We start from the raw sequence: 27,698 nt of genomic DNA on the forward strand, positions 1-27,698 counted from the left end.
CTGGATCTGACGTGGGACTGAGATCATTCATGGAAGATGGGCAAAGGTTTCCTGCTCAGATGGTGGAAGGCAAGTGATTTGTTCCAGATTGGGCAGGGAGGGTGAGATCCCGAGGCAACCAATTCAGCACTTCCTGCAAAATAAAACATTGTGATTTGTTTACTGTGCGATGATACAGATCCTCAGTGAGACTCCCTTTTTAAGTTAAACTCACCAGTCCTTTTTCAAACACAACCACTTTGGAGCTCTTGACTATTTTGAGTCTAAACTGTGTTATTAAGGGCAATTTGAGTCGGCTCAGAGTGACTATTTTGTGACACTTTTAAAACGGAATGCTTTTTATGCCTCTCTCTTTCGATGATTTATTGAAGACAAGATTGTTCTTCAACCTGGAGAAACAGATACTGTGGCCAGGCCCAGTTAAAACTGAAACTAAATACTCCAGCCTTGATGGCTGCCTCTGTAAATTGTTTAATCGAGAAAACAAGAAGGGATGGGCGGGGCTACTCAACCTGTGCTGCAATCTTTTTTGCTATATAAGTAATCTTTGAATTGTATTTAATTATAGTCTCGCTACAAAGTTGTACAGACTTGAAGGAAAGCTTACACTCCAAAGATATTTAGTCTTTGCAGCATCAAGTTAAACTTGGGATTCTAGCCAAGCGAAATACATTACAAAGGGTTCTGTGTGTTTTTGAAGTATTTCCATAATTACTTAGAAAATGAGTATTCTGCTTTTTCTAATTATACATCTAGTAGGGTTTTTTTCCCCTGTTTCTCTGTATATGATCTCATATTTCAGTTTTAACAGTGCTTACTTTAACTGTACTCAGAATGCCAGCAGTACTGGCATTGTTGCATCACCTTTTAGCACAACATATGCTCCAAGACTAGAACAGTGCAGCCAGACTTGGGTGAGTTAACACAAGGTCCAGTGGAGAGTTTGCATGTTACTTTAAATATAGCCTGTAAATATCGCCTTGGGAATATTTTTTCTCCCTCCTCTTACGCTCACTTAGCTTTCTTTGGTTGCGCCGTTTGTTTTGTACAAAATAACTGCATTTTTTTTTTAAAAAAAGGTAATTTCTTGAGTCCCACAAATTTGTCCTCGCCTGTTCGATAGCTCGGGGCCAGCTTTGAACAGGAAAGATGTCAGGTTCGTCTTGTAACCGCCTCGTGTTTTCTCTGGTTGCAGTGCGGTGGGTTAGCATGTTCCTGGCAGGAGCTAGGTTTTCGTGGCCGGAGGTGGTCAGGCCCCCTCCCCATCCACACCTCGCCCCTGGGGCCTGCTGGAGAGATGTGGGGTGATAGCAGCGAGGGGGTAAGCAGAGCTTCACTGTTCTGCTTTGAGCCCAGTTGGAGTCGACGCTCCGAGTTCTCCGGCACCCTCTGCGCACCATTGAACGCTGATTACTGATGTTCCGGACTTTTCCACAGTCTTCGTGGATTTGAGGTTAATACTCCAAACACTGCACCAAGCAGTCAGATTTTCTCCCAATGACAATTGAAAAGTGAATCAGATTTATCTTAGCTTAATCCCGGACATTCTCTCTTCCATCTTCTTCCGTCGGGAAAAAGATACAAAAGTCTGAGGTCACGTACCAACCGGCTCAAGAACAGCTTCTTCGCTGCTGCTGTCAGACTTTTGAATGGGCCTACCTCGCATTAAGTTGATCTTTCCCTACACCCTAGCTATGACTGTAACACATTCTGCACTCTCTCCTTTCCTTCTCTATGAACAGTATGTTTTGTCTGTATAGCGTGCAAGAAACAATATAGCAATACATGTGACAATAAATCAAATCAGATCAAATGTCAGCTTCTCATCACAATCCAAGAGACTCCATCATCCAGTTTGATTCAGGCAGCCTGTGCTTTTTGCCACTTCACACTGATGCTGTGAAGTAAATGAGTTTTTTACGGCTCTCATTATAACATGAGATCACAGCTCCCAACATATAGCGATGACCAGGACACTGTGAGCTTCGGAATGACTGACACAGCTCACACCCGACATTCAGATGGTGAGACGCACTTCGTTTTCCAGATGCTTGGATTGGGGGAATGTGAGGCCATTGGGATTAAAGTGACTGTCGTTAAAACTTGACTAGTTCACTAATACTAGATTTTAGGAAGAAAATGTCCGTCATCCTTGCGGGAATTGGCTCCAGTCCCCATTAATGTGGTTGACTTTTGACTGTCCTTAGCAGTAGCCTCGCAAGCCATCCAGTCGCACACCACCTTGAGTGGGCAAAGACATCTCCGTAGAACGTTTCATTCACTTGGACCGTGCCACCGATCCCTCGTGGACAAGTTTATGCAGAGAAACGCCTTTGACCGCAAGCCCATCAGCCAGTGGTCAGCACCGAACCTTCTCGAGACCTCATGGGAAAAGGAGATGACGGATCCTGTCAGATGGTTCCCTGAGTAGACTGACAGTCATTTTGCAGAATGCCTCATCGCCTGAACTTTCAAACAAGCACCAAGATGTAGTTTGGTGACGAATAAAGCCCCTCTCCATCCGATCCATTCTGCATTTGTGGAATCTCACTCTCTCTGCATGTTGCCCTCGAGGGAACTGCGAGGAGGATGGGCGGCGGCGGGGGGGGGGGGGGGGGGGGGGGGGGGTTGGGAAACAATCAACCACTCCCTTGTGGAATGGACCTTTGCAAAGAAGGCCTGGAAGGAGATGCAGTGGTTCTTGTTGCAGATCTCCCTGAGCAGCTCTGTGATGCAGGACTCTGGGCTCCACGGGCTGTTTCCAAGGGATGCACACCGAGATAGAAATTTCATAGAAACCCTACAGTACAGAAAGAGGCCATTCAGCCCATCGAGTCTGCACCAACCACAATCCCCCCCAGGCCCCACCCCCATATCCCTACATATTGTACCCGCTAATCCCTCTAATCTACGCATCCCAGGACACTAAGGGGCAACTTTTGTTTTGGCATGGCCAATCAACCTAACCCGCACATCTTTGGACTGTGGGAGGAAACCGGAGCTCCCGGAGGAAACCCACGCAGGAGAATGTGCCAACTCCGCACAGACAGCGACCCAAGCCGGGAATTGAACCCAGGTCCCTGGAGCTGTGAAGCAGCAGTGCTAACCACTGTGCTACCGTGCCGTTGATAAACATCAACCACGGCTAGAGGATCATCAACCCAGCAAAAGACGCTCTTTGGTCTGCCAATGACAGGAGCTGTTATTAACCGAGCCTTGCAGACTGGCCCAGGTTGTGCTGAGGGATGCACTAAAGCTTGGGGCAGCGGAGGTGCAAATGGCCTCAGTCCAAGGCCTTTTAGCCTCAGACTGCCAAGTGACTAGAAAGTGTTGAACCTCCCTTGTGCTGTAAGCCTGACGTGGAAACATCAAGAGTATTGAAACTGTATTGAGGCACCTTCAAGCTGAATTTTATTGCACTTTCTGTAATATTCAATTTGAAATGTTTTGGAATGTACTTTTGCAGATTTTATGAAGAAAGTGTGTGCGCTTTTTTTGCCAGCAATGTCCCACAACCCAAGAACGAATAATAAGGAATAAATCCTTCCGCGAAATTGTTTGGCTGTCAGATATAGTTGCGTTTGATTCTTTGTTCTTTAATACGGACTGGTTTTTTCAGAGAAAATGTAGATGGCTGTGATTGGACCCAAACGCAATTTGATCAGGGGTAGAATTCCGTTTTTGATTAAAAAAAATAAAGAAACAAATCAATGAACTGAAAATCAAACATGATAAGTTTAGCAACTTCAAATGCTGTACAGGCCCTGTTGAGATTTAAGAGTGGTGGAATGAAATAGAGTTCTATGTTGCTGTTGCTAGTTCATCGCATCTGGCCCTCAGCTGCAAGGTTTAAAGTATATTGCAATAAATTAGTTGTTGTGACCCTAATGCAGGGTCAGTGCAAAAATCCTCCTTTTCACGTTTTTTTTTCCAAGATAGCTCAGCGGCTGAATTCCTGACATGTAACCTGAGACCTATTTGAAAAGATATTAATCACGGCATCTGGTATTTTACTTTCTGTGAGTTAAAACCGAAGTTTTTGCAAGCAAATGTTAGCTCAAGTGTTATATACTTAACTGAGTCAACAGTGCGATTGGTCTGCCCAGTCCAATTGAACAGAGCCCGAAAAGGAGGAAAAGGCAAGAAAGAATAGAGATGGGAGCGCTCGTGTTAATGTCACCACACTGCTGCTTAAACAAGAACTCACAGGCATTCCCCTACTCTCAAACATCACTTATCTGTGACGTGAGGGTGCTTAATAATCATTTCTTTTTGTGAGATTCCAGTTGTGATATAACATCTGTCGAGTACGTTGCTGAAACAGACAGAAATCTTTTGAAGTCCTGAAGTTTCTCGACTCGGATTGTAGATGGGTTTAGCCCAGCTGGCTGCATTGGTTCAATTAGGCACCTATTACAATCACCAGGTTGTAATCATAATGGATCTTTGACCCAGTTTGCCGCATGTGCTTGTAATGGGCGTTCAGCCCATCTAATCCAGGTAATACCAGCCGAAACATTTTGTTTTTTGCAGACGCAAGCGTTAAATAATGAATATTATCCGGGCTCCTCCCCTTGTCTAGAATTGATGTAAATCAAACTGGGTGGCGCTGTGGCACAGTGGTTAGCACTGCTGCCTCACAGCACCAGGGACCCGGGTTCAATTCTGGCCTTGGTTGATTGTGCGGAGTTTGCACATTCTCCCCGTGTCTGCGTGGGTTTCCTCCGGGTGCTCCGGTTTCCTCCCACTGTCCAAAGATGTGCGGGTTAGGTTGATTGGCCATGCTGAATTGCCCCTTAGTCAGGGGATTAGCAGGGTAAATATGTGGGTTATGGGGATCGGGGCTGGGTGGGATTGTCATCAGCACAGGCTCGATGGGCTGAATGGCCTCCTTCTGCACTGTGGGGATTCAATGAACTCTGAACAGTTCACTTGCATCGGAAATTGAAGCCTTCTATAAAAGATGAACGCGTCTCCTTTGATTCTTTGAGGACGGAATGCTTTGACTTTTGAAGAAAGGAATCGGATAGGAATACAGTTCGGAAAACATGGAGGCCGGGAATTTACTGGCCCGCCTGCCGTGGGAATCGGAGCGGGTGAGGGGCGGAGCATGGGAAGGTCCGTTGACCTTGGATGGGCTTTTACAGTTTCAGGATGAGCGAGGCCATAAAATCCTGCCCTTAGTTTCCTTGAACATTGTTGACATAAAACTTTGACTCCTGCCATGTTTGTGACGCGATGTTGGGAACTTTGCTCCGTTTCTGTGCGAGTCGAGTTAGAAAGTAGGCCGGTGTCCATTTGTCGATGCAGAAAGCAGCAGCTTACTGGAAAATACGCCACTGAGTTACATCAGGGCAGATCACCCACAGAGTGCTGATGTCAGGAGATAGTTTATTTTCCAGTAAGCCAGTGTATATAAGTCATTTGTTGCTTTTTGTACCACACACTCGATAATCATTGCCAACAGTGATTCTTCAAGTGGAATAATCTGGTGTAATATCACTTTCAAAAACAGCTGGGTTTCAGATATTTTTTTATATATATATAAAAGGTGTGGTGTATTTTGAATGCACTTTAAACTTCCCTTTGTCCTTGGGTGTAAATTGCATTTATGAGTTTGAGAGTTCCAGTACAAGTTGCCAACCTGTTGGTGAAATTTCTCTGTGGTCTGTGTTTTGTGTCTTGCTGCGTAACATATTAGTGATGCATGAACTGCCTCCCCCACTCCAGCATCTATCTGCTGTGAGCTTTGAAGTTTACAGTCTGTATTCTAGAGTGGAATTAGAAGCCTCTTCAAGAGGAGGGAGGATGGAGAGTGAGGTTGCAGTTCTTTCCTGATTTGGGAAAAAAAAAGCAACGTGAGTCGTTTCGTTTGATTTTTTTTTTGCTTTGTTGAAAAATGTAAGGATTAGCAAGAAATAGTAATTGTACTCTGGTTCAGCGAGCCAGCTCATTAATCTTGCCTCTCCCCAAAATGATTTTGGCATTTTCATTATTTCTGCCTATTTTGTTTCTGCTGATTTAGTTGGGGTAAGGGTCAAGAGGTTTCCAGGGTCAATGGAAGAGCCATTGCTCTTGATACAGTAATTGAGGGAAAGGCCTTGGCCTTAGAACTGTAACTGAGTGAAGCCACAGGCGCAGTGTTTGTGAAAGCAAGCCGCTTGTTAAATATCTCGAGCTGGTTAAAGATTAGGATCATGTTTTTTTACTGGTCCTCTTTCCAAATCCAGAGTGAACTTTGTTCAAGCAATATCGCTTTGTCCTGTTAAATTAATATGAATATTTGTTTATCGGTTACTACGGAAATTATCCTTTTTTTTTGTTAATGATTACGACTGGACTCTCCAGACAGTTCTTTTCTCTATATGTAAATACCTGAGGCAGGGACAGACAATTTAGATGATGTAACACTTGAATAAATCTCCAGTTATTTGTCTTTTGGGTACGTGAGATGGAAGGCTGACACTAGAGGGCAATTGAGAGCTTTGCTGAACAAACACAAGCTGCGATAATTTAGATCTTTCCCCTAGCCGTGGCTCCTTGCTGCCTTTGACCTGCCTTTGTGCGATCCGCTTTTGGTACTTGATCTCTTCTGAATATTTCCTTTCTTTTACCCGTCTTTCTCATTCATTATCATGACTGGTGGTTAGCACTGCTGCCTCACAGCGCCAGGGACCCGGGTTCGATTCCCGGCTTGGGTCACTGTGCGGAGTTTGTACGTTCTCCCCGTGTCTGCGTGGGTTTCCTCCGGGTGCTCCAGTTTCCTCCCACAGTCTGAAAGACGTGCTGGTTAGGGTGCATTGGCCATGCTAAATTCTCCCTCAGGGTACCTGAACAGGCGCCCGAGTGTGGCGACTAGGGGATATTCACAGTAACTTCATTCCAGTGTTAATGTAAGCCTACCTGTGACACTGATAAATAAACTTTAATAAATTTTAGACTGTAAGATTCTGAAAGGACGAAGCAAGGGAGGATGCTGCGAGGCTGTTTCCCTAGCTCAGGGAGTTGACTCCACACTCCTACACTATGGAGTCGGCCATTTAGAACAGAGATGAGAAATTTCTTTGCTCGGAAGTTTTGGACTTTTGGAATTCACTGCAATAGAGAGCTTTAGATACTCAGCCATTGAGTGTATTCAAAGCTGAGATCAGTAGAGTTTTTGGAAGTAAGAGGGTTGAGGGATGTGGCAGGAAAGTGTGGTTGTTGTTCAAGTTGAGCTGTGATCTTATTGAATGGGAGAGGAGGATGGAGAGGCCGAATGGCCTTCTCTGGCTCCTATTTCTTGTGTTCTTCTAGTGCAAATGAACCAATTACGGCACATGTACGTACGTGCGAGGAGAGAAATGCAATGTTTAGAGTGAGGTGGTGGATGGGATGGCATGGGTGGTATGGAATAGGAGATGCAGATGGCAAAGGAAGAAGGGGTAGAATGGGAATCTAATGTGGTTGATATTATAGGGGTGAAAGGAATTGGGAGGGTTGCAGTGGCACGGAATGGGGATTAAACAAATCACTAAGGCAATAAAGATATTCATTTTACCACAGATTTTTTTTATTCATCCATGGGATGTGGGCGTCACTGGCTGGGCCAGCATTTATTGCCCATCCCTGAGGGCAGTTGAGAGTCAACCACATTGCTGTGGCTCTGGAGTCACATGTAGGCCAGACCGGGTAAGGATGGCAGATTTCCTTCTCAAAAGGACATTAGTGAACGAGATGGGTTTTTACGACAATCAACAATGGTTTCATGGTCATCGGTAGATTTTTAATTCCAGATTTTTACTGAATTCAAATTTCACCATCTGCCGTGGCGGGATTCGAACCCAGGTCCCCAGAACATTACTCTGGATTACCAGTCCAGCAACAATACCACTACACCACAGCCTTTGTGGATGTCGAATGGTTGAACATTTTTTGAAGAAGGATGTTCATTCATATGTCACATCTTTCAATACCTCAGGAAGTCCCAAAACACTTTACAACAAATTTCAAAGAATGGTCACTGTTTTAAAGGAAGAAAGACAACATTTGGGCACAGCAAACTTGATCAAACAACAGTGAGATCAGTTACTGGGACATCTGTTTTGATGCTGGTTAAATATTGCCCAGGACACTGAGGAGAACTCTCATCGAGTCATAGAATCCCTATAGTGCAGAAGGAGGCCATTCAGCCCATCCAACCTGCATCAACAACAATCCCACCCAGATCTTAACCCCGTAACCCCACGTATTTACCCTAGCTAGTTCCTCTGACACCAAGGGACAATTTATCATGGCAAATCCACCTAACCTGTGCATCTTTGGTCTGTGGGAGGAAACCAGAGCACACGGACACAGGGAGAACATGCAAACTCCACACAGACAGTCCCCTGAGGCTGGAATTGAACCCTGGTCCCTGGGGAGGTGAAGCAGCAGTGCTAACTACTCTGCCACTGTACAGTTGGGGTTAACATGAAAATAAAGATGGCACCTCTAACAATGCATCACTCATAAGTTCATAAGTTATAGGAGCAGAATTAGGCCATTTGGCCCATTTGATCATGGCTGATATGCTCCTCGTCCCCATTTTCCTGCCTTCTCCCCATAACCCTTCAACCCATTACCAATTAAAAATCTGTCTAACTCCTCCTTAAATTTACTCACTGTCCCAGCATGCACCATACTTTAGGGTAGCGAAGTGCTGCCTCCGTACTGGTGTTGGAAAGTCCATCTTAATTAGTTTCTTAAAACTCTGGAAAACAAAAATAACTCCTTCACACTCTCTCCCTCCCTGGGACCTCCTTATGGTTATAAATGGATTTCAGTGAGAAATTAAACAATAAATGTTCCATGAAAGCCACATGACAGCAACTGCAGCTTACTTAATTGTATTGCATGCTGAGGTATGTGGACTATTTGATATAAAATGAAGCTTTTGACTCAAACACGGCAGCTTAGTCATAATACAGGCCTATCTTTTCATATTGAGGCCTCATGTGGCCAATTATGAGCTAACGGATGAGAAATGGAGTCGAGGAAATCTTCTTCCAAAATTAACTCCAGATTTGTTGTACATAACAACATCTCTGCAGCCAATGTCATTAAAATTTAAATTAAAGTAATGATTTGACGTTAGATTACATGCGATAGGAATGAGTCACAACCTCTACGCGGAGGCCAGTGTTCAGCACGCGTTTTCTTTTTCCAGAGTGTTGCCAACGCTTCCAGGATTGGACTGGAGCTTCCCGGCATTAAAGATTAATCTCTGGGGCACGACTGCAAGCAACTCTGGAGAACAATCACAGCATTCGAAGCAATTACATTCTTTATTTTCTTTGAACACTCTATTTGTTTGGAAGGACTCAGTTCTCCAGCTGAATCTAACCCAATGTTGTGTAAAACTTTATCAGAACCTGCTTGATTTTGCACCCAATGCCCCTGTTACAAAGTCATGATGTGGAGATGCCGGTGTTGGACTGGGGTAAACACAGTAAGAAGTCTCACAACACCAGGTTAAAGTCCAACAGGTTTATTTGGTAGCAAAATCCACTTGCTTTTGGAGCGCTTGCTGCTCCTTCGTGAGGTGAGTGGGAGTGGAAATCCCACCAAGGCAGATGGTCAAATTTGAATTCAATAAAAATCTGGAATGAAAAGTCTAACAATGATCATGGAACCATTGTCGATTATCGTAAAAACCCATCTGGTTAACTAATGTCCTTTAGGGAAGGAAATCAGCCATCCTTACCTGGTCTGGCCTATATGTGACTCCAGACCCACAGCAATGTGATCGACTCCTACATGTCCTCAGGGATGGGCAATAAATGCTGGGCCAGCCAGCGACGCCCACATCCCATGAACAAATTTAAAAATATGTAATTATGAGGCTGGCTTCGCTGTTGCCAGTGGGGCAGCTACACCAGCTCAGCGCCAAGTCTCCGACCTACACTCCCTTCCAGCGTTGTTTCCCTGCTACAAGCCCGACATCGGTGAATTTGACTGCCCAACTTGTGAAACTGGAGTTTGAGTAGCGACAGCTGTCAAAAGGGACCTTAGCACAGTCCCGTGCGAACAAAAGATGGCTGGATCCCTGAGCTATTAACTCTGATAGACCTAACAAAAGCTGTGACCTTTTGTGCACCTCTGAGACTGAAGGTCGTGGGTTCAAATCCCCCTCCCTGCACCCCCACTCCGCACAGCGCCTTGATTGACACACAGTGCGGTACTGCACTATCAGAAGGGCTATCCTTTCAGGGACGTGTGAAAGATGCTATGGTGCTGTTTGAAGAAGAGCTTCACGTCCTGAGCAATGCTTCTCCCTCATCCCAATCAGACTGAGTGATCACTCGTTCCTTGCGTGTGGGACCTCGCCGTGTGTGCTTGCCGACATAACAATAGCCGCTGCATTTCCAGATTCAGCTCAGTGGTAAAGTGCTCTGAGATAACCCGAGGATGGATGAGACCTTCTTTGATTCAGTTCAAAATGAATACTGAAACAGCTTTCAGTTAACATTTGCCGAATCTGATTGCAACTTGTTGAGAAGGGGAGAGCCAACTTATCCAGTGCCTTTTCCTGAACTTATCCAAACTTCACAGTCCAAAGTCCTGCTCACCCACCAACCCTGTACTCACTGACCTACTTTAGCTCCAGGTTCTTCATGATCTCTCCCCTTTCTACCTGCGTCGCCTCTTCCAACCCTGAGAACTTTGCGTTCCTCCAGCTCTTCCCATCACTTGCCATTGGTGGCTGTGCCTTCAGCTGTGAAGACCCCAAGCTCTGGAATTGCCTCCATTTTCCTCCTCTCTCTCTTGCCTCCTTGAAGATGCACCTTAGAATCTACTGCTTTGACTAAACTTTCAAACAACTTTTTACAATATCTCCTTATGTGTCTCTGTGCTGATTTCCACATTGGGATGTTTTAATACATGGTGCTATATAAATGCAGGTTGCTGATTTGGTACATCCTCACCTTTATTGTGTTTATCCCCAGTTGCATTCTGTACTTATGCAGCCTTGATGGGCTGAATGGCCTCCTTACATGACTTATGTTTTCTATTTGTAAATCGCCGCTTAAATCTCGCAGATCCAAGTGTTTAGTTTGTCCTTCCTGATTGGAGTTAGATTTTCCTGAACTCCATTCCCTTCAGCTATTGGGTAAAATGCAAGAATCTCCACACTGAAGGATGGCCAGTTTCTTCAGCAAGGCTGGATTTGCTGAGTTGAAAGAATTGTCTGCTGTAAGCACTCTTTCATAAATGCAACCTTCTGAAATCTTTATGGGTCTTTTTTAAACATTGTTATATGTGGGCAGCAAGGTGGCACAGTGGTTAGCACTGCTGTCTCACAGCGCCAGGGTCCCGGGTTCAGTTCCCAGCTTGGGTCACTGTCTGTGCGGAGTTTGCACATTCTCCCCGTGTCTGCGTGGGGTTTCCTCCGGGTGCTCCGGTTTCCTCCCACAGTCCAAAGATGTGCGGGTTAGATGGATTGGCCGTGCTAAATTGCCCCTTCGTGACAGAGGGACTAGCAAGGTAAATATGTGGGGATAGGGTCTGGGTGGGATTGTTGTTGGTGCAGGCTCAATGGGCCAAATGGCCTCCTCCTGCACTGTAGGGTTTGATGATTCTATAATTCTGGGTTCTTGGGTTGATAGCCGAGCCCAGTCCTGTCATCAATTAAGTTATTTCAGATGAGGTCAAATCAACTACAATTAAACAGCAGCTGGTGTGAAAAGTCTGTGAACTTATTCTGAGTCTGAGCATTGAGTTCTCTTATCATGTGTTGCCACTTCAGTAGGTAAGACTTGCAAACCGTCTCTGCTGTTCCCTCAGCACCACCCCCCCAACACACCCCTTACCCCCGTCACTTTGTCTGTATTTGTGAGTACTGAGATTGACTAGTCCATTATGACATTCGGAGAGAAAGTATTTGCGTTTGTACAATGCCACAGGACATCCAAGAAAGTACTTTTAACGTGATTGCTGTTGTATCGTAGGGAAACCTAACGGCCAGTTAGTGCACAGCAAGCTCCCACAACCAGCAGTGTGGCAACAGCGAGGCTGCCTGTCTGAGGTTGCAGGATGAGGAGTTTAAAAAGAGAAGGGTCCAGGACTGAGCTAGAGTATTCACACCCAGTTTGGACATTGATTAAAACAGTGGCAGAGCTGAGGCATTGATTAAAACAGTGGCACTGAGTCCGTCCCTGTGGCTCAGGAGGGTAAGGAGGAGAGCGGGAGGGCAATAGTTATTGGGGACTCGTTAGTTAGAGGGATAGATAGGAGGTTCTGTGGCAGCAAAAGAGACTCGAGGATGGTTTGTTGCCTACCGGATGCCAGGGTCCGTGACGTCTTGGACCGTGTTTTCCGGATTCTTAAGGGGGAGGGGAAACAGTCACAAGTCGTGGTACACATTGGTACCAACGACATAGGTAAGAGAAGGGACGGGGATTTAAAACAGGAATTTCGGGAGCTCGGCTGGAAGCTGAGAGCAAAGACAAAACATGTGGTCATCTCTGGTACGCTACCGGTGCCACGTGATAGCGAGTTGAGGAACAGGGAGAGAGTGCACTTAAACATGTGGTTGCAGGGATGGTGCAGGAGGGAGGGTTTCAGATACGTGGATAATTGGAACACGTTCTGGGGAAGGTGGGACCTCTACAAACAGGACGGGGTGCACCTGAACCAGAGGGGCACCAATATCCTGGGAGGGAAATTTGCTACGGCTCTTCAGGGGGATTTAAACTAATTTGTCAGGGGAGTGGGAAAAGGAGTTGTAGTCCAGAAGTCAGTGTTGAGGGTGGTGAGGTATTGGGGAAGGTATCAAGGTCAAGGGTGGGTACCGGTAGACAGGAAGATGGGTTGAAGTGTGTCTACTTCAATGCAAGGAGCATCCGGAACAAGGTGGATGAACTTGGGGCGTGGATTGCTACTTGGGACTACGATGTTGTGGCCATTACGGAGACGTGGGTAGAACAAGGACAGGAATGGTTGTTGGACGTTCCGGGGTATAGATGTTTCAGTAAGTGTAGGGAAGCTGGTAAAAGAGGTGGAGGAGTAGCATTGTTAATCAAGGATAGTTTAACGGCTGCGGAAAAGCATTTTGAGGGGGATATGCACACTGAGGTAATATGGGCTGCAGTTAGAAACAGGAAAGGAGCGGTCACGTTGCTAGGAGTTTACTATAGGCCCCCAAATAGTAATAGAGATGTGGAGGAAGAAATTGCTAAGCAGATTATGGATACGTGTGGGGGTCACAGGGTAGTTGTCATGGGGGACTTTAACTTTCCAAATATTGATTGGAACCTTTGTAGGTCAAATAGTTTGGATGGGGCACTTTTTGTGCAGTGTGTGCAGGAGGGTTTCCTGACACAATATGTGGATAGGCCGACAAGGGGTGAGGCCACATTGGATTTGGTACTGGGAAATGAACCGGGCCAAGTGTTAGATTTGGTTGTGGGAGAGAACTTTGGAGATAGTGACCACAATTCGGTGTCTTTTGTTATTGCAATGGAGAGGGATAGGGCCGGACGGCAGGGCAAGGCTTACAATTGGGGGAGAGGTAATTATGATGCGATTAGGCAAGAATTAGGGGGCATAAGATGGGAACAGAAACTGTCAGGGAAAGGCACTGATGAAAAGTGGAACTTTTTCAAGGAACAAATACTGGGTGTCCTTGATAGGTATGTCCCTGTCAGGCAGGGAGGAAATGGCCGAGTGAGGGAACCGTGGTTCACAAAAGAGGTGGAATGTCTTGTGAAAAGGAAGAGGGAAGCTTATGTAGGGATGAGGAAACAAGGTTCAGATGGCTCGACTGAGGGTTACAAGTTAGCAAGGAACGAGCTGAAAAAGGGGCTGAGGAGAGCTAGGAGGGGACATGAGAAGTCCTTGGCGGGTCGGATCAAGGAAAACCCCAAGGCTTTTTACTCTTATGTGAGGAATAAAAGAATGACCAGGGTGAGGTTAGGGCCGGTCAAGGACAGTGGTGGGAACTTGTGTATGGAATCAGTAGAGATAGGTGAGGTGATGAATGAATACTTTTCTTCAGTGTTCACCAAGGAGAGGGGCCATGTTTTTCAGGAAGAGAAGGTGTTACAGGCTAATAGGCTGGAGGAAATAGATGTTCGGAGGGAGGATGTATTGGCAGTTTTGAATAAACTGAAGGTCGATAAGTCCCCTGGGCCTGATGAAATGTATCCTAGGATTCTTTGGGAGGCGAGGGATGAGATTGCAGAGCCTTTGGCTTTGATCTTTGGGTCCTCGCTGTCCACGGGGATGGTGCCAGAGGACTGGAGAGTGGCAAATGTTGTTCCTCTGTTTAAGAAAGGGAATAGAAATGACCCTGGTAATTATAGACCGGTTAGTCTGACTTCGGTGGTTGGTAAATTGATGGAAAAGGTCCTTAGGGATGGGATTTACGACCATTTAGAAAGATGCGGATTAATCCGGGATAGTCAGCACGGATTTGTGAAGGGCAAATCGTGCCTCACAAATTTGATAGAATTTTTTGAGGAGGTAACTAGGTGTGTTGATGAAGGTAGGGCGGTTGATGTCATATACATGGATTTTAGTAAGGCGTTTGATAAGGTCCCCCATGGTCGGCTTATGATGAAAGTAAGGAGGTGTGGGATAGAGGGAAAGTTGGCCGATTGGATAGGTAACTGGCTGTCTGATCGAAGACAGAGGGTGGTGGTGGATGGAAAATTTTCGGACTGGAGGCAGGTTGCTAGCGGAGTGCCGCAGGGATCGGTGCTTGGTCCTCTGCTCTTTGTGATTTTTATTAATGACTTAGAGGAGGGGGCTGAAGGGTGGATCAGTAAATTTGCTGATGACACCAAGATTGGTGGAGTAGTGGATGAGGTGGAGGGGTGTTGTAGGCTGCAAAGAGACATAGATAGGATGCAAAGCTGGGCTGAAAAATGGCAAATGGAGTTTAACCCTGATAAATGTGAGGTGATTCATTTTGGTAGGACTAATTTAAATGTGGATTACAGGGTCAAAGGTAGGGTTCTGAAGACTGTGGAGGAACAGAGAGATCTTGGGGTCCATATCCACAGATCTCTAAAGGTTGCCACTCAAGTGGATAGAGCTGTGAAGAAGGCATATAGTGTGTTAGCTTTTATTAACAGGGGGTTGGAGTTTAAGAGCCGTGGGGTTATGCTGCAACTGTACAGGACCTTGGTGAGACCGCATTTGGAATATTGCGTGCAGTTCTGGTCACCTCACTATAAGAAGGATGTGGAAGCGCTGGAAAGAGTGCAGAGGAGATTTACCAGGATGCTGCCTGGTTTGGAGTGTCGGTCTTATGAGGAAAGGTTGAGGGAGCTGGGGCTGTTCTCTCTGGAGCGGAGGAGATTGAGGGGAGACTTAATAGAGGTTTATAAAATGATGAAGGGGATAGATCGAGTGAACGTTCAAAGACTATTTCCTCGGGTGGATGGAGCTATTACGAGGGGGCATAACTATAGGGTTCATGGTGGGAGATATAGGAAGGATATCAGAGGTAGGTTCTTCACGCAGAGAGTGGTTGGGGTGTGGAATGGACTGCCTGCAGTGATAGTGGAGTCAGACACTTTAGGAACATTTAAGCGGTTATTGGATAGGCACATGGAGCACACCAGGATGGTAGGGAGTGGGATAGCTTGATCTTGGTTTCAGATGAAGGTCGGCACAACATCGTGGGCCGAAGGGCCTGTTCTGTGCTGTACTGTTCTATGTTCTATGTAGTTCAACCCTCAGAGAGACTGGGGACCCTGTGGTCGTTCTGGGGCGAGGAAGGTTAAGGGAAAATTTAATGGAGGTGTTCGAAATCGTGCAGTAAAGTAAATCTAGAGAAACTGGCAGGGGAGGGGTCAGTAACCAGAAGAGAGAGCGAGAGAGTTTGAAGATAATAAGCTGAAGTGTGAGGGAGGGACGGAGAAATATTTTTACACAGTGGGGCAAATTTTCCCATCCCGTCCACTACGGGAATCGGAGCGGGTGAGGGGCGGACCGTGGAAAGGTCTGCTGACCTCGGGTGGGATTTTCTGGTGTTGGGGGTAAGCGCGGCTGGAAAATCCCGCCCAGTGAGCTGTTGTGATCGAGATTGCATTACCTGAGTGGATGGAAAAAGCAGACGCAATAAAATTCAAAAGGTAATTGAATAAACCCTTTAGGGCAACGGGAGAGGGAGAACTCGGACTTAATTGAATAACTCTCGGAAAGGGGCTAGCATGGGTATGCGGGGCTGAATGGCCTCTATCTGTGCTGTATGATTCTACAATGAAGGAATTCAACACTTGACACACAATAGAGGGCAATCAGCCATCCACTTAGCCTAGGCCGATGGTAAATAGTTTCAAATTAAGAGGGGGTATTCGCAGACAGTGCTAATAAAAAATGGTGCCTGTGAAATGGTCGATTGTGGAGCTATTTCGGGACTGCTGCGTCCCAGAATTATCGTGCATTATTACTTTAACCATTGGCATAATGAGACAGGATGTCCGATCCCAGAAGGGAGCTGGTTGCAAACTAGCTGAACTGTTTATACTTTGTATGTTTTGGGTCTGTGAGAAGAGTTATGGAAGGAATATAGTAACTGAAGGAATGGGTTCATGTTCCAGTGATGCTAAATTGGATTTTTGTTTGCAGTAATTAAGAAGTTGTTTTGCTGGCATTCTGGCATCAGCACATGAAACCTAATAGTTAAAGAGTATATTTATGTCAGGCTCCAGATTGGCCCTTTGTTAAGCTTGCTGCAGTATTTGATTTACATGTCCTGTTATTTAAGCAGGGTTTTATACACAGCAGTATCATGAGGGGATATTGCGCATTAGCCCAATAAATTTCTTGTGATTTAATTTTGCAGATTAAGGCAGCAATTGAAAGGGCAGCTTGTACATCTTGCACCATCTCGCCTGACTTCCCAAGAAAAGGCAGCATAATTAGCAAAAGTGTTTCACATTCTTTCTGTCCCTGTAGTTGCTGATGTCAGTGTATGCAGGAGGAGAGCGTCTTGTTCATTCATAAACCTCAACCAGCTTCCGTGGACTTCGCAATTGTCTGTTTTCCCATTTGGAGTTGCAGATGTTTGTGTTTAGTTGTTTTTTTGCTGCCTTGGGAGCAAGTTCTCCCCAGCCACGGGCAAGTCAGGAATCCAACAGGCTGGGTTGCAGAGGAACTGCGCTCTCCTCATCAAAGCAGAGTGGGGGAGGGAGGGAGGCAGGCAGAGTGGATGTGGGAGGGAGGCAGAGTGGATGTGGGAGGGGGGGAGGCAGAGTGGATGTGGGAAGGGGGGAGGCAGAGTGGATGTGGGAGGGGGGGAGGCAGAGTGGATGTGGGAGGGAAGGAGGCAGAGTGGATGTGGGAGGGAGGGGGGGGGGAGGGAGGCAGAGTGGATGTGGGAGGGAGGGGGGAGGGAGGCAGAGTGGATGTGGGAGGGAGGGAGGGAGGCAGAGTGGATGTGGGAGGGAGGGAGGGAGGGAGGCAGAGTGGATGTGGGAGGGGGGGAGGCAGAGTGGATGTGGGAGGGAGGGAGGGAGGCAGAGTGGATGTGGGAGGGGGGGAGGCAGAGTGAATGTGGGAGGGGGGAGGCAGAGTGGATGTGGGAGGGAGGGGGGGGAGGGAGCCTGAGTGGATGTGGGAGGGAGGGAGGCAGAGTGGATGTGGGAGGGAGGGGGGCAGAGTGGATGTGGGAGGGAGGGGGGGGAGGGAGGCAGAGTGGATGTGGGAGGGAGGGAGGGAGGCAGAGTGGATGTGGGAGGGAGGGAGGGAGGCAGAGTGGATGTGGGAGGGAGGGAGGTAGAATGGATGTGGGAGGGAGGGAGGCAGAGTGGATGTGGGAGGGAGGGAGGTAGAATGGATGTGGGAGGGGGGGCTGGAGAGAGGGTGTCAGAGTTGCCTTGCTGGTGATTTACTGACTGGGCAGGAACCGGTTCCCTGCCTCCTGCTCCTGTGTCTCTCCGTTCTGGTCCACAGGTGGCTCGCAGGCGAGTGCAGTCCCGCAGTGTGTGTTGTCCCAGATTCCCGAGGTGGACGGGGGGTCGGGTGGGCAGCCACTTATTCATTGTTAGGTTCACAAACACCAATACATCTCGAGATATAAATACATATAAAGTCAGCCAGGAGCCACCGAGGAGGGTGAGAGAGAGTCACATTAATATCCAATTTCTGCAAAAAAGTGCGAGTCAGCAATTCCTGGAGTGCCACATTGTGTGTGTGTGTGTATCTGTGTGTGTCTGTATGTGTATATGTATATGTGTGTGCGCTTGTGTATGAGAATGTGTATATGAGTGTCTGAATGTGCATGTGTGCATGCGTGTCTGTGAATGTGTATATATATATAAATATGTGTGTGTCTGTGTGTGTGTGTCTCTGTGTCTCTGTCTCTGTGTGTGTGTCTCTGTGTGTGTGTGTGTCTCTGTGTGTGTGTCTCTGTGTGTGTGTGTGTCTCTGTGTGTGTGTCTGTGTGTGTGTGTGTGTCTCTGTGTGTGTGTGTCTCTGTGTGTGTGTCTGTGTGTGTCTCTGTGCCTCTGTGTGTGCCTGTGTGTCTGTGTGTGTCTGTGTGTGTCTGTGTGTGTCTCTGTGTGTGTCTCTGTGTGTGTCTCTGTGTGTGTCTCTGTGTGTGTGTCTGTGTGTGTGTCTGTGTGTGTGTGTCTGTGTGTGTGTGTCTGTGTGTGTGTGTCTGTGTGTGTGTGTCTGTGTGTGTGTCTGTGTGTGTGTGTCTCTGTGTGTGTGCCTCTGTGTGTCTGTGTGTGTGTGTCTCTGTGTCTGTGCGTGTGTGTCTGTGTGTCTCTGTGTGTGTGCCTCTGTGTGTGTGTGCCTCTGTGTGTGTCTCTGTGTGTGTGTCTCTGTGTGTGTGCCTCTGTGTCTGTGTGTGTGTGTGTCTGTGTGTGTGTGTAGGGTGAGGGGGGTGGGGTGGGTTCTCTCCAGCAGCCGAGTGCCTTTCCGATTGCCAGCTCTGTGAGAGCAGTAACTCTGATCATTAGTTGCTGTGGACGGGGTGGGTTAGGCTGACAGCGAATAGCCCGTCAGCACTTTCAGCTCCAACAGTGCTGAGTTTCCCACTCCATGCTGGGCAGTCCTATCCCACTGGCGAGCGTGCCTTTGCTGTGGTGTTTTTTGTTTTGTGGGTGATCTACTCTGATGGTCCCGTTCTGAGCAGAGTCAGGATCGAGAGGAGCCGGTGGCAGGCAGCAGGCGAGTGGCAGTGTGCTGGAGTGTGTTGGGCATGAGGCTGGCAGAGAGGGTGCAGAGTGTCGAATGCTGCTGCTGTGCTGATGTCTCAGGCTGTTAGTCCCAGGCTGAAGCAAGCAGAATGGGTAACAATGTGCTTTCTCTCTCCGTCCACCTTTATTCTCTGCTTTATTTTGTGTATATTTTCCATTGAAATAGTCACCCAGTCAGGACGATGTAAGGTATTCGCTGTGTGGCTAGTGTGTTACGTGACTGACATAATCTTTATACTCGGGCAGTCAGCTGACCCAGATACATTCCACACTCGTTTTAAACAAACTAAATTAAGAAATACCACTGCACAGTTCATGATGGAGTGAAATGGACAGCATTTCATAGGCATGCCACACGGAACTGGTACTGTGTCTCTCTCTTCAGTCGGTGTGCGTGTCTCTCTTTTCAGTCGGTGTGTGTGTCTCTGCCAGTCGGTGTGTGTGTGTCTCTCTCTTCAGTCGGTGTGTGTGTCTCTCTCTTCAGTCGGTGTGTGTGTCTCTGTCAGTCGGTGTGTGTGTCTCTGTCAGTCGGTGTGTGTGTCTCTGTCAGTCGGTGTGTGTGTCTCTGTCAGTCGGTGTGTGTGTCTCTGTCAGTCAGTGTGAGTGCGTGTCTCTGTCAGTCGGTGTGTGTGTCTCTGTCAGTCGGTGTGTGTGTCTCTGTCAGTCGGTGTGCGTGTCTCTGTCAGTCGGTGTATGCGCGTGTCTCTGTCAGTCGGTGTGCGTGTCTCTGTCAGACGATGTGCGTGCGTGTCTCTGTCAATCAGTGTGTGCGCGTGTCTCTGTCAGTCGGTGTGTGCACGTGTCTCTGTCAGTCGATGTGCGTGAGTCTCTGTCAGTCGGTGTGTGCGTGTGTCTCTGTCAGTCGGTGTGTGCACGTGTCTCTGTCAGTCGATGTGCGTGAGTCTCTGTCAGTCGGTGTGTGCGTGAGTCTCTGTCAGTCGGTGTGCGTGCGTGTCTCTGTCAGTCGGTGTGCGTGCGTGTCTCTGTCAGTCGGTGTGTGTGTCTCTGTCAGTCGGTGTGCGTGCGTGTCTCTGTCAGTCAGTGTGCGCGCGTGTCTTTGTCAGTCGGTGTGCGCGTGTCTCTGTCAGTCAGTGTGTGCGCGTGTCTCTGTCAGTCAATGTGTGCGCGTGTCTCTGTCAGTCGGTGTGTGCGCGTGCCTCTGTCAGTCGGTGTGCGTGTCTCTGTCAGTCGGTGTGCGTGTCTCTGTCAGTCAGTGTGTGTGCGTGTCTCTGTCAGTCAGTGTGTGTGCGTGTCTCTGTCAGTCGGTGTGCGTGTCTCTGTCAGTCGGTGTGCGTGCGTGTCTCTGTCAGTCGGTGTGTGCGCGTGTCTCTGTCAGTCGGTGTGCGTGTCTCTGTCAGACGATGTGCGTGCGTGTCTCAGTCAGTGTGTGCGCGTGTCTCTGTCAGTCGGTGTGTGCACGTGTCTCTGTCAGTCGATGTGCGTGTGTCTCTGTCAGTCGGTGTGTGCGCGTGTCTCTCTCAGTCGATGTGCGTGCGTGTCTCTGTCAGTCGGTGTGTGTGCGTGTCTCTGTCAGTCAGTGTGTGCGCGTGTCTCTGTCAGTCGGTGTGTGTGTCTCTGTCAGTCGGTGTGTGTGTCTCTGTCAGTCGGTGTGTGTGTCTCTGTCAGTCGGTGTGTGTGTCTCTGTCAGTCGGTGTGCGTGTGTCTCTGTCAGTCGGTGTGTGTGCGTGTCTGTCAGTCGGTGTGTGCGCGTGTCTCTGTCAGTCGGAGTGTGCGCGTGTCTCTGTCAGTCGGAGTGTGTGCGTGTCTCTGTCAGTCGGAGTGTGTGCGTGTCTCTGTCAGTCGGTGTGTGTGTGTGCGTGTCTCTGTCAGTCGGTGTGCGTGCGTGTCTCTGTCAGTTGGTGTGTGCGCGTGTCTGTCAGTCAGTGTGTGCGCGTGTCTCTGTCAGTCGGTGTGTGCGCGTGTCTCTGTCAGTCGGTGTGTGCGCGTGTCTCTGTCAGTCGGTGTGTGCGCGTGTCTCTGTCAGTCGGTGTGTGCGCGTGTCTCTGTCAGTCGGTGTGTGCGCGTGTCTCTGTCAGTCGGTGTGTGCGCGTGTCTCTGTCAGTCGGTGTGTGCGCGTGTCTCTGTCAGTCGGTGTGTGCGTGTGTCTCTCAGTCGATGTGCGTGCGTGTCTCTGTCAGTCGGTGTGTGTGCGTGTGTCTGTCAGTCGGTGTGTGTGCGTGTCTCTGTCAGTCAGTGTGTGCGTGTGTCTCTGTCAGTCGGTGTGTGTGTCCCTGTCAGTCGGTGTGTGTGTGTGTCTCTGTCAGTCGGTGTGCGCGCGTGTCTCTGTCAGTCGATGTGCGTGTGTCTCTGTCAGTCGGTGTGCGCACGTGTCTCTGTCAGTCGATGTGTGTGCGTGTCTCTGTCAGTCGGTGTGTGTGCGTGTCTCTGTCAGTCGGTGTGTGTGCGTGTCTCTGTCAGTCGGTGTGTGTGTGTCTCTGTCAGTCGGTGTGCGTGTGTCTCTGTCAGTCGGTGTGTGTGTCCCTGTCAGTTGGTGTGTGCGTGTGTCTCTGTCAGTCGGTGTGTGCGCTTGTCTCTGTCAGTCGGTGTGTGTGCGTGTCTCTGTCAGTCGGAGTGTGTGCGTGTCTCTGCCGGTCGGTGTGTGCGTGTCTCTGTCAGTCGGAGTGTGTGCGTGTCTCTGTCAGTCGGAGTGTGTGCGTGTCTCTGTCAGTCGGAGTGTGTGCGTGTCTCTGCCGGTCGGTGTGTGCGTGTCTCTGTCAGTCGGAGTGTGTGCGTGTCTCTGTCAGTCGGAGTGTGTGCGTGTCTCTGTCAGTCGGTGTGTGTGCGTGTCTCTGTCAGTCGGAGTGTGTGCGTGTCTCTGCCGTTCGGTGTGCGCGCACGTGTCTCTGCCGGGCGGCACGCCTGTGTATGCGCCTGTCTCTCTCAGTTGCTGTGTGTATGCTTACACGTGTCTGTCTCTGTCAGTCAGTGCGCACTCACGCTGGTCTTGGTCTTGGTCTGTCCGTGTGCGTGCTGAGTGCGGGAGTGACTTCACATTTGCTGCATTTGGAACAGAATGTCATCACACTTCAACAATGCTATAAAAATATTCCAAATCCAAACCATTTTTGGACATTCTTAACTGAGCTGCAGTTTGTGTAATATTTCTGAATGAGCTCAAATTGAATCATTTCCTCTGTCAGTGCTACTTCAAGATTACTTTTACATTTGTTATGCATGTTTTAAATAATCAGCAACATGAGGAGCCTTTGCTAATTAACAGAGTAATGTTTCGAAGGCAGTCTTTCACGACAAATCCTAATTGATTAAAGACTAATATGTCACTTGTATGTTTTGGCTACAAACTCAAATCCAGTTAATAAACAGTGTGTAAACTGTCCCAAGACACTCCCGCAGATGGTAAATACTCCAAAGCACAGGATAAAGCTAGCTTCACTGTTACACTGTGTTAAATGTTTGTTTTATTCTCAATGAAAGTATAAATACAAGCTAAATGACACTTGTAAAAAAAATTCCAACACGGCATTAAGGTTGATTTGGTTTATTTTGCTACTTCTTCAGTGACTCTTTTGATTTGGAGACAGTTTCTGGAGTACCATTGCTCTTTAGAGTTTGTGTCTGAACCCTGTCATTATATCAGTCGTCAGTTACAAAACAAATGTACAGTAATTAAATGGAAATTGTTGCTTATTTCATGTTGCTTTTGAAGTCCTAGCTGCTTTTTATAGCATGATATGAAAGAAAGTATGAACTTAGCTTTGGAGTTGTCAAACACTGTGCTTAATGATTACTAATCTCTCTGATCTTTTATAACTGCTTCCAAAAGCTTCACCAAAGTGAAACCTCAAATAGTCATGTTCCAAGCAGTTCTTACTGAGTCTTAGAGTATTCCACGGCATTGCGAAAAGGGTTTGAATTCCTTTGAATATAGAATTGGCGTGTGAGTGATGTGAGCAGTGTTCCCTGGGGCATTGCTGGCTTGATATGAACATGTCATCCTCACTGCATTCACTAGACGTGTAACAAGAATGCAACTCAGCGCGCTTTCTACACCTTTACGCACCAAATAGCGAGGGGTCGTGGTGCTGGGGTGTGTTTGCTGATCTCACACAACGGAACCCCTCTCTGGCTCCAGCTCTTGTAGGAGACTGTGCCTCTGGTCTGATTTATAACCCACCTTTCAGCTTTTCCCATTTCTGATACCTGCGTGCCTGGGAGTTCAGAAACCTCTCCAAACAGAAGTCTAATCGTCGCCGCTCCCAGTATTGTGGATAGCGCTTTGCAATCCGAGTAACCTCTGCAACATTTACAAACTCCTCTGTCGCAGAAGTGTAACAGTTACAGAAGAGGTGACTGGAAGAGTGGGATGTTAAATGCAAGCAAAGGTCACCCATCGAAATTGACTAAAATTTAGCAAGGTCCACAACACTGAAATGCAGGCATTGCAGAAGCCTGTGAAACAGTAATCATAGAATTCCTTCAGTGCAGGAGGCGGCCATTTGGCCCATCAAGTCTGCACCGACAACAATCCCACCCAGGCCCTATCCCTGTAACCCCCTGACACTAAGGGTCAATTTACCATGGCCAATCCACCTAACCTGCACATCTTTGCAGTGTGGGAGGAAACCGGAGCACCCGGAGGAAACCCACGCAGACACTGAGAGAATGTGCAAACTCCACACACACAGTCACCCGAGGCCGGAATTGAACCTGGGTCCCTCGCACTGTGAGGCAGCAATGCTAACCACTGTGCCACCGTGCCGCCCTAAGCCTGCTACCTGTCCGGATGTACTGCCTGCTGTTACACCCTCTTCCCCCTTTTCAAATCCGTTGAAATCAGCAAGTGGTTGGTCTGATTTCGCCAGTTTCACACTCAGTCAAAGTTAGCCGCCGAGATCTCTACTATTGAGGCTGAGTTGCCATTGATCAGATGCCCGGGCGAGGCAAAGCAGTGATTTTAGCAGGCGGGAGGGCGTGCGATGCAGAGCTTCACTTTGCACCCCATTAGGTTTTAATGGCATGGTTATTAACTGCGACTCACTTAACGCGGCATCAACTCCGCAGCCTCCCGTACACTGGGCAGCTTTTCAATACGTCACGTACACGCGGCTAACGCAGTGACGAGGGCACAGCTGTTACTGTTGAGTCGCTGTCCTTTTGCGGATCCGTTGGCTCAGCGTCCCGTGCGTGGTTTGAACCCCGACACCTTGGAGTCAGGGTACAGCCACGGAGTGAGCAAAGGTTCCAGATGGCAGAGGGATAAAACTGGCCGAAATTGCAGAATTTCTTGCTGTCGAGTGAGTCCAAAACCTGGTGTTGCTGAGGTTGGGTTTCTTCATCCAGAGAGTTTAGTTCCAGGCCAAATGGCAGAGCTATGACAAAGGAATTGGGTTGTTACTGCGAGCATATCATTTTTTTTTGATACATGTGAATTTTGAGAATTAAGAGGGGGTGGGGGGGAAGAAATCCTCTTTTGGAAGCGAAACAAAATGTCGATGATGTGAAAACTCTCCCTTTTGCGATGGCAGCTGGAGAAAATGTGCTTAGTGAAAGGTTTTGCAGTGAAGTTATTTATAGCGTTGAAATATTGCAGCTGCACAGTGTGTACACGCTCGGTACTTGCTGAGCTGTGGGCTGTCGCTCACGTTGCTCTTTCTGCAATCTCTGAGGGATGTTGGAAGGATGGCGGAATCGCACCGGGAGCGCGAGCCAGGGGCCCATTCGCGATGCGGCATGCCAATCGGATGGCATCATGGAGGAAGCTTGTTCCAAAGGCAGCTCTTTGGTACGGGGTTGGTTGGATTAATATGAATGCTCCCCAGTAACGTCAGTACCTGACTGCACTCGCCATCAACTTTTGCTGGTAATTTTTGCCTTTTTCTTTTGTCGTTGTGTTAAATCCGTTCTCCGTTCTTTCAATTTCAGCTCCGAATCTCAAGGGGCGGCCACGGAAGAAGAAGCCTTCCTCCCAGAAGCGGGACACGCAATCTGCCAATGGCCTGAGAGATTCCAACGAGGATTCGGATGGAAAAGGCAATGCGAAAGTAGGCTCAGTTCACTCGTTATCTCAGCCTTTTTATTTCTGGTTATTAAGTGTTGGGGGCAAACAGCACGTTGCCAGCTGTGGCCTGGTGGGCGGCACTATTGCCCCTGGGTCCAGATGGTTCATAGAATCATCATCGAATCCCATCGAGTCTGCACCGACCACAATCCCACCCAGGCCCCCTCCCCGTAACCCCATATATTCACCCTGACACTAAGGGGCAATTTATCATGGCCAATCAAATTGACCCGCCCAACTTTGGACATGGTTGTGTGTTCACGTTCCACTCTCAAGGACTGGAGCAGAGTGTCCGTGCCGATGCCCCAGTGCAGTGGGCACTGCACCCAGCTGCTGCCTTTTGAATGAAATGTTAAACCAAGGTGCCTCTGCCCGCTCTGGCGGGCTCTCGTGAGAAGATCATGGGTTGAAGACCCACGCCAGACATTACAGCACGCAATCCAGGCTGACTTTGTCAGAGGTGCTGACTGCAATTCTCCAGCCGTTCACACCCCACTGCCAAATCTCCATTCACTGCAGCGGGACTGGAGAATCCCAGCTGCGGGCAAGGCCGGAGAATTCCGCACCGCTGTATTTTAAAGTAATTCTTTACTCCATTCTTAAAGTTACAAAGCCAATGCGCAGAGTGGAGTAGGTGGACCCCAATCCATCTCCTCGCTTGCTCCAAAAACCAAATTCAAATTGAATCTAATTCATGGTCTCCACAAGAGAAAGAAACAAAATCCAAGCTGACGAGATAAGGCATTGCACTCCATCTTGGGCTTGGTCCGACACTTGATCTTAGCCAAAAGGCCAAGAAGCGATGAGTTGCTGTGTTTGGATGACGCATTAAAGCGAGTCCCCTTCTCCCATCCCCGATGGAAGGAACAGATACCACAACAACACTTTGGAGAAGAGTAGGGAGTTACCTTAGCCCTCAATCAATATCACCGAAGAAAAACTCCCCAGATTATCAGACCATCATCATGTTGTCATGTGTGGGATCTTGCTGTTCACACATTAGTTGCTGCATTTCCTTAAAGTTTTTAAAGTTTAAAGTTTATTTATTAGCGTCACAAGCAGGCTTACATTAACACTGCAATGAAGTTACTGTGGAAATTCCCTAGTCTCCACACTCCGGCGCCTGTTTGGGTACGCCGAGGGAGAATTTAGCACCGAACCAGCACGTCTTTCAGACTGTGGGAGGAAACCTGGAGCACCCGGAGGAAACCCACACAGACATAGGGAGAATGTGCAGACTCGGCATAGACAGCGACCCAAGCCGGGGATTGAACCCGGGTCCCTGGCGCTGTGAGGTAGCAGTGCTAACCACCGTGCCACCCTACATTGCAACAGTGGCTATGCTTCCAAAGTACTTCATTGGCTGTGTGGCGCTTTGGAACACCCTGAAGTTATGGAAAGATGGAAGGAGATGCAAGCCTTTCTTCTGACCCAGTGTAAGAGCTGTTTGTACCGGTCTTTAGGGAATGTCAGTTTGGGACTCCGCGCACATCCAAAGATGTGTGGGTTAGGTTGATTGGCCATGCTAAAATTGCCCTTAGTGTCCTGGGATGCGTAGGTTAGAGGAATTAGTGGGTAAATATGTAGGGATATAGGGGTAGGGCCTGGGTGGGATTGTGGTCAGTGCAGACTCGATGGGCCGAATGGCCTCTTTCTGTGCTATAGGGTTTCTAAGATTCTTTCTAAGATACCTTGGGCTTTGTGTATGATATGTCAGTCACAGCGCACTGTTGCAAATTCTATGCTTGTTTTTCCATTTCAGGCAAAATGTGATCCCAAAACCACGATGGCAAAACCCAAGAGTAACAACAGCAACTGCAAAAACCTCCCGACTGATGAGAAATCGAAGGTGGCGGCTGGTGAAGAATGCGGAGCTGAAGAACAAACCTTCCTCGTCACTCTTTACAAATACATGAAAGAAAGGAATACTCCAATAGAAAGGATACCATACCTTGGATTTAAACAAAGTAAGTGCACCTTGCTCCTTTTATAGCATTTAAACTGTTAAGACTTTCTCATCTTGCTGAAAAAGATTGTTTTGTTGAAGCTTTGCATCTTGCACTCATCAGGCGATTTGCAAGAATGCAATGTAAAGGGAAATCAACAAATTTATACTGTTCGAGAAGAGAGCGTAGATTGGTCAGCAAGTGGACTCTGGTAGCGGCATTGCCATGGAGAGTGCACTAGTTCATGGTAACTGACAGTTAACTGCCCAGCACTGTTTGAAATTTAAACCAGGCAGCCGCATCAGGCCCCGAGGAGTGAAACAGTGGGTTGTTGAGGGCAGACAGAGCTGTTGCAATCAGGGTTCCCTCCATGAGCCACGGACTACCCACAAAAGAGCCTCTCCTCCATCCCGCTGAACGTATTGGGAGGCCGCCGCACCGCATGGAGAGGACTCCCCGGTGGCTGGTAAAATGCCGGGGTGGCCACATAAAACCCTTAATTGGACACCTCAGAGGGGTTCTGAGCAGGAGGGGGCACCTTTCGCCTTTCCTGCCACT

The 27,698-nt window shown here is 48.0% G+C and overlaps 1 protein-coding gene and 1 pseudogene across 2 annotated transcripts in view; one reads left to right on the forward strand and one right to left on the reverse strand.

Annotated features, from left to right (window-relative positions):
* arid5b (AT-rich interaction domain 5B) overlaps positions 1-27,698 on the forward strand; it is a 160,566-nt gene that overhangs the window by 79,570 nt on the left and 53,298 nt on the right. The window contains exons 1-3 of one of the 2 annotated variants that reach the window (XM_078223627.1): positions 24,690-24,918; positions 25,059-25,177; positions 26,957-27,161. In XM_078223627.1, coding sequence (XP_078079753.1) covers positions 24,816-24,918; positions 25,059-25,177; positions 26,957-27,161 — 427 coding nt within the window. In that variant the 5' untranslated portion in view covers positions 24,690-24,815. Of the gene's footprint in view, positions 1-24,689; positions 24,919-25,058; positions 25,178-26,956; positions 27,162-27,698 lie in introns of those variants that run through there. The other variant, XM_078223626.1, reaches the window with a different exon arrangement.
* Positions 25,778-25,998, reverse strand: LOC144501034 (U2 spliceosomal RNA; annotated as a pseudogene).

The sequence above is a fragment of the Mustelus asterias genome, chromosome 11 (genome assembly GCF_964213995.1).
Source record: "Mustelus asterias chromosome 11, sMusAst1.hap1.1, whole genome shotgun sequence".
NCBI lineage: Eukaryota > Metazoa > Chordata > Chondrichthyes > Carcharhiniformes > Triakidae > Mustelus > Mustelus asterias.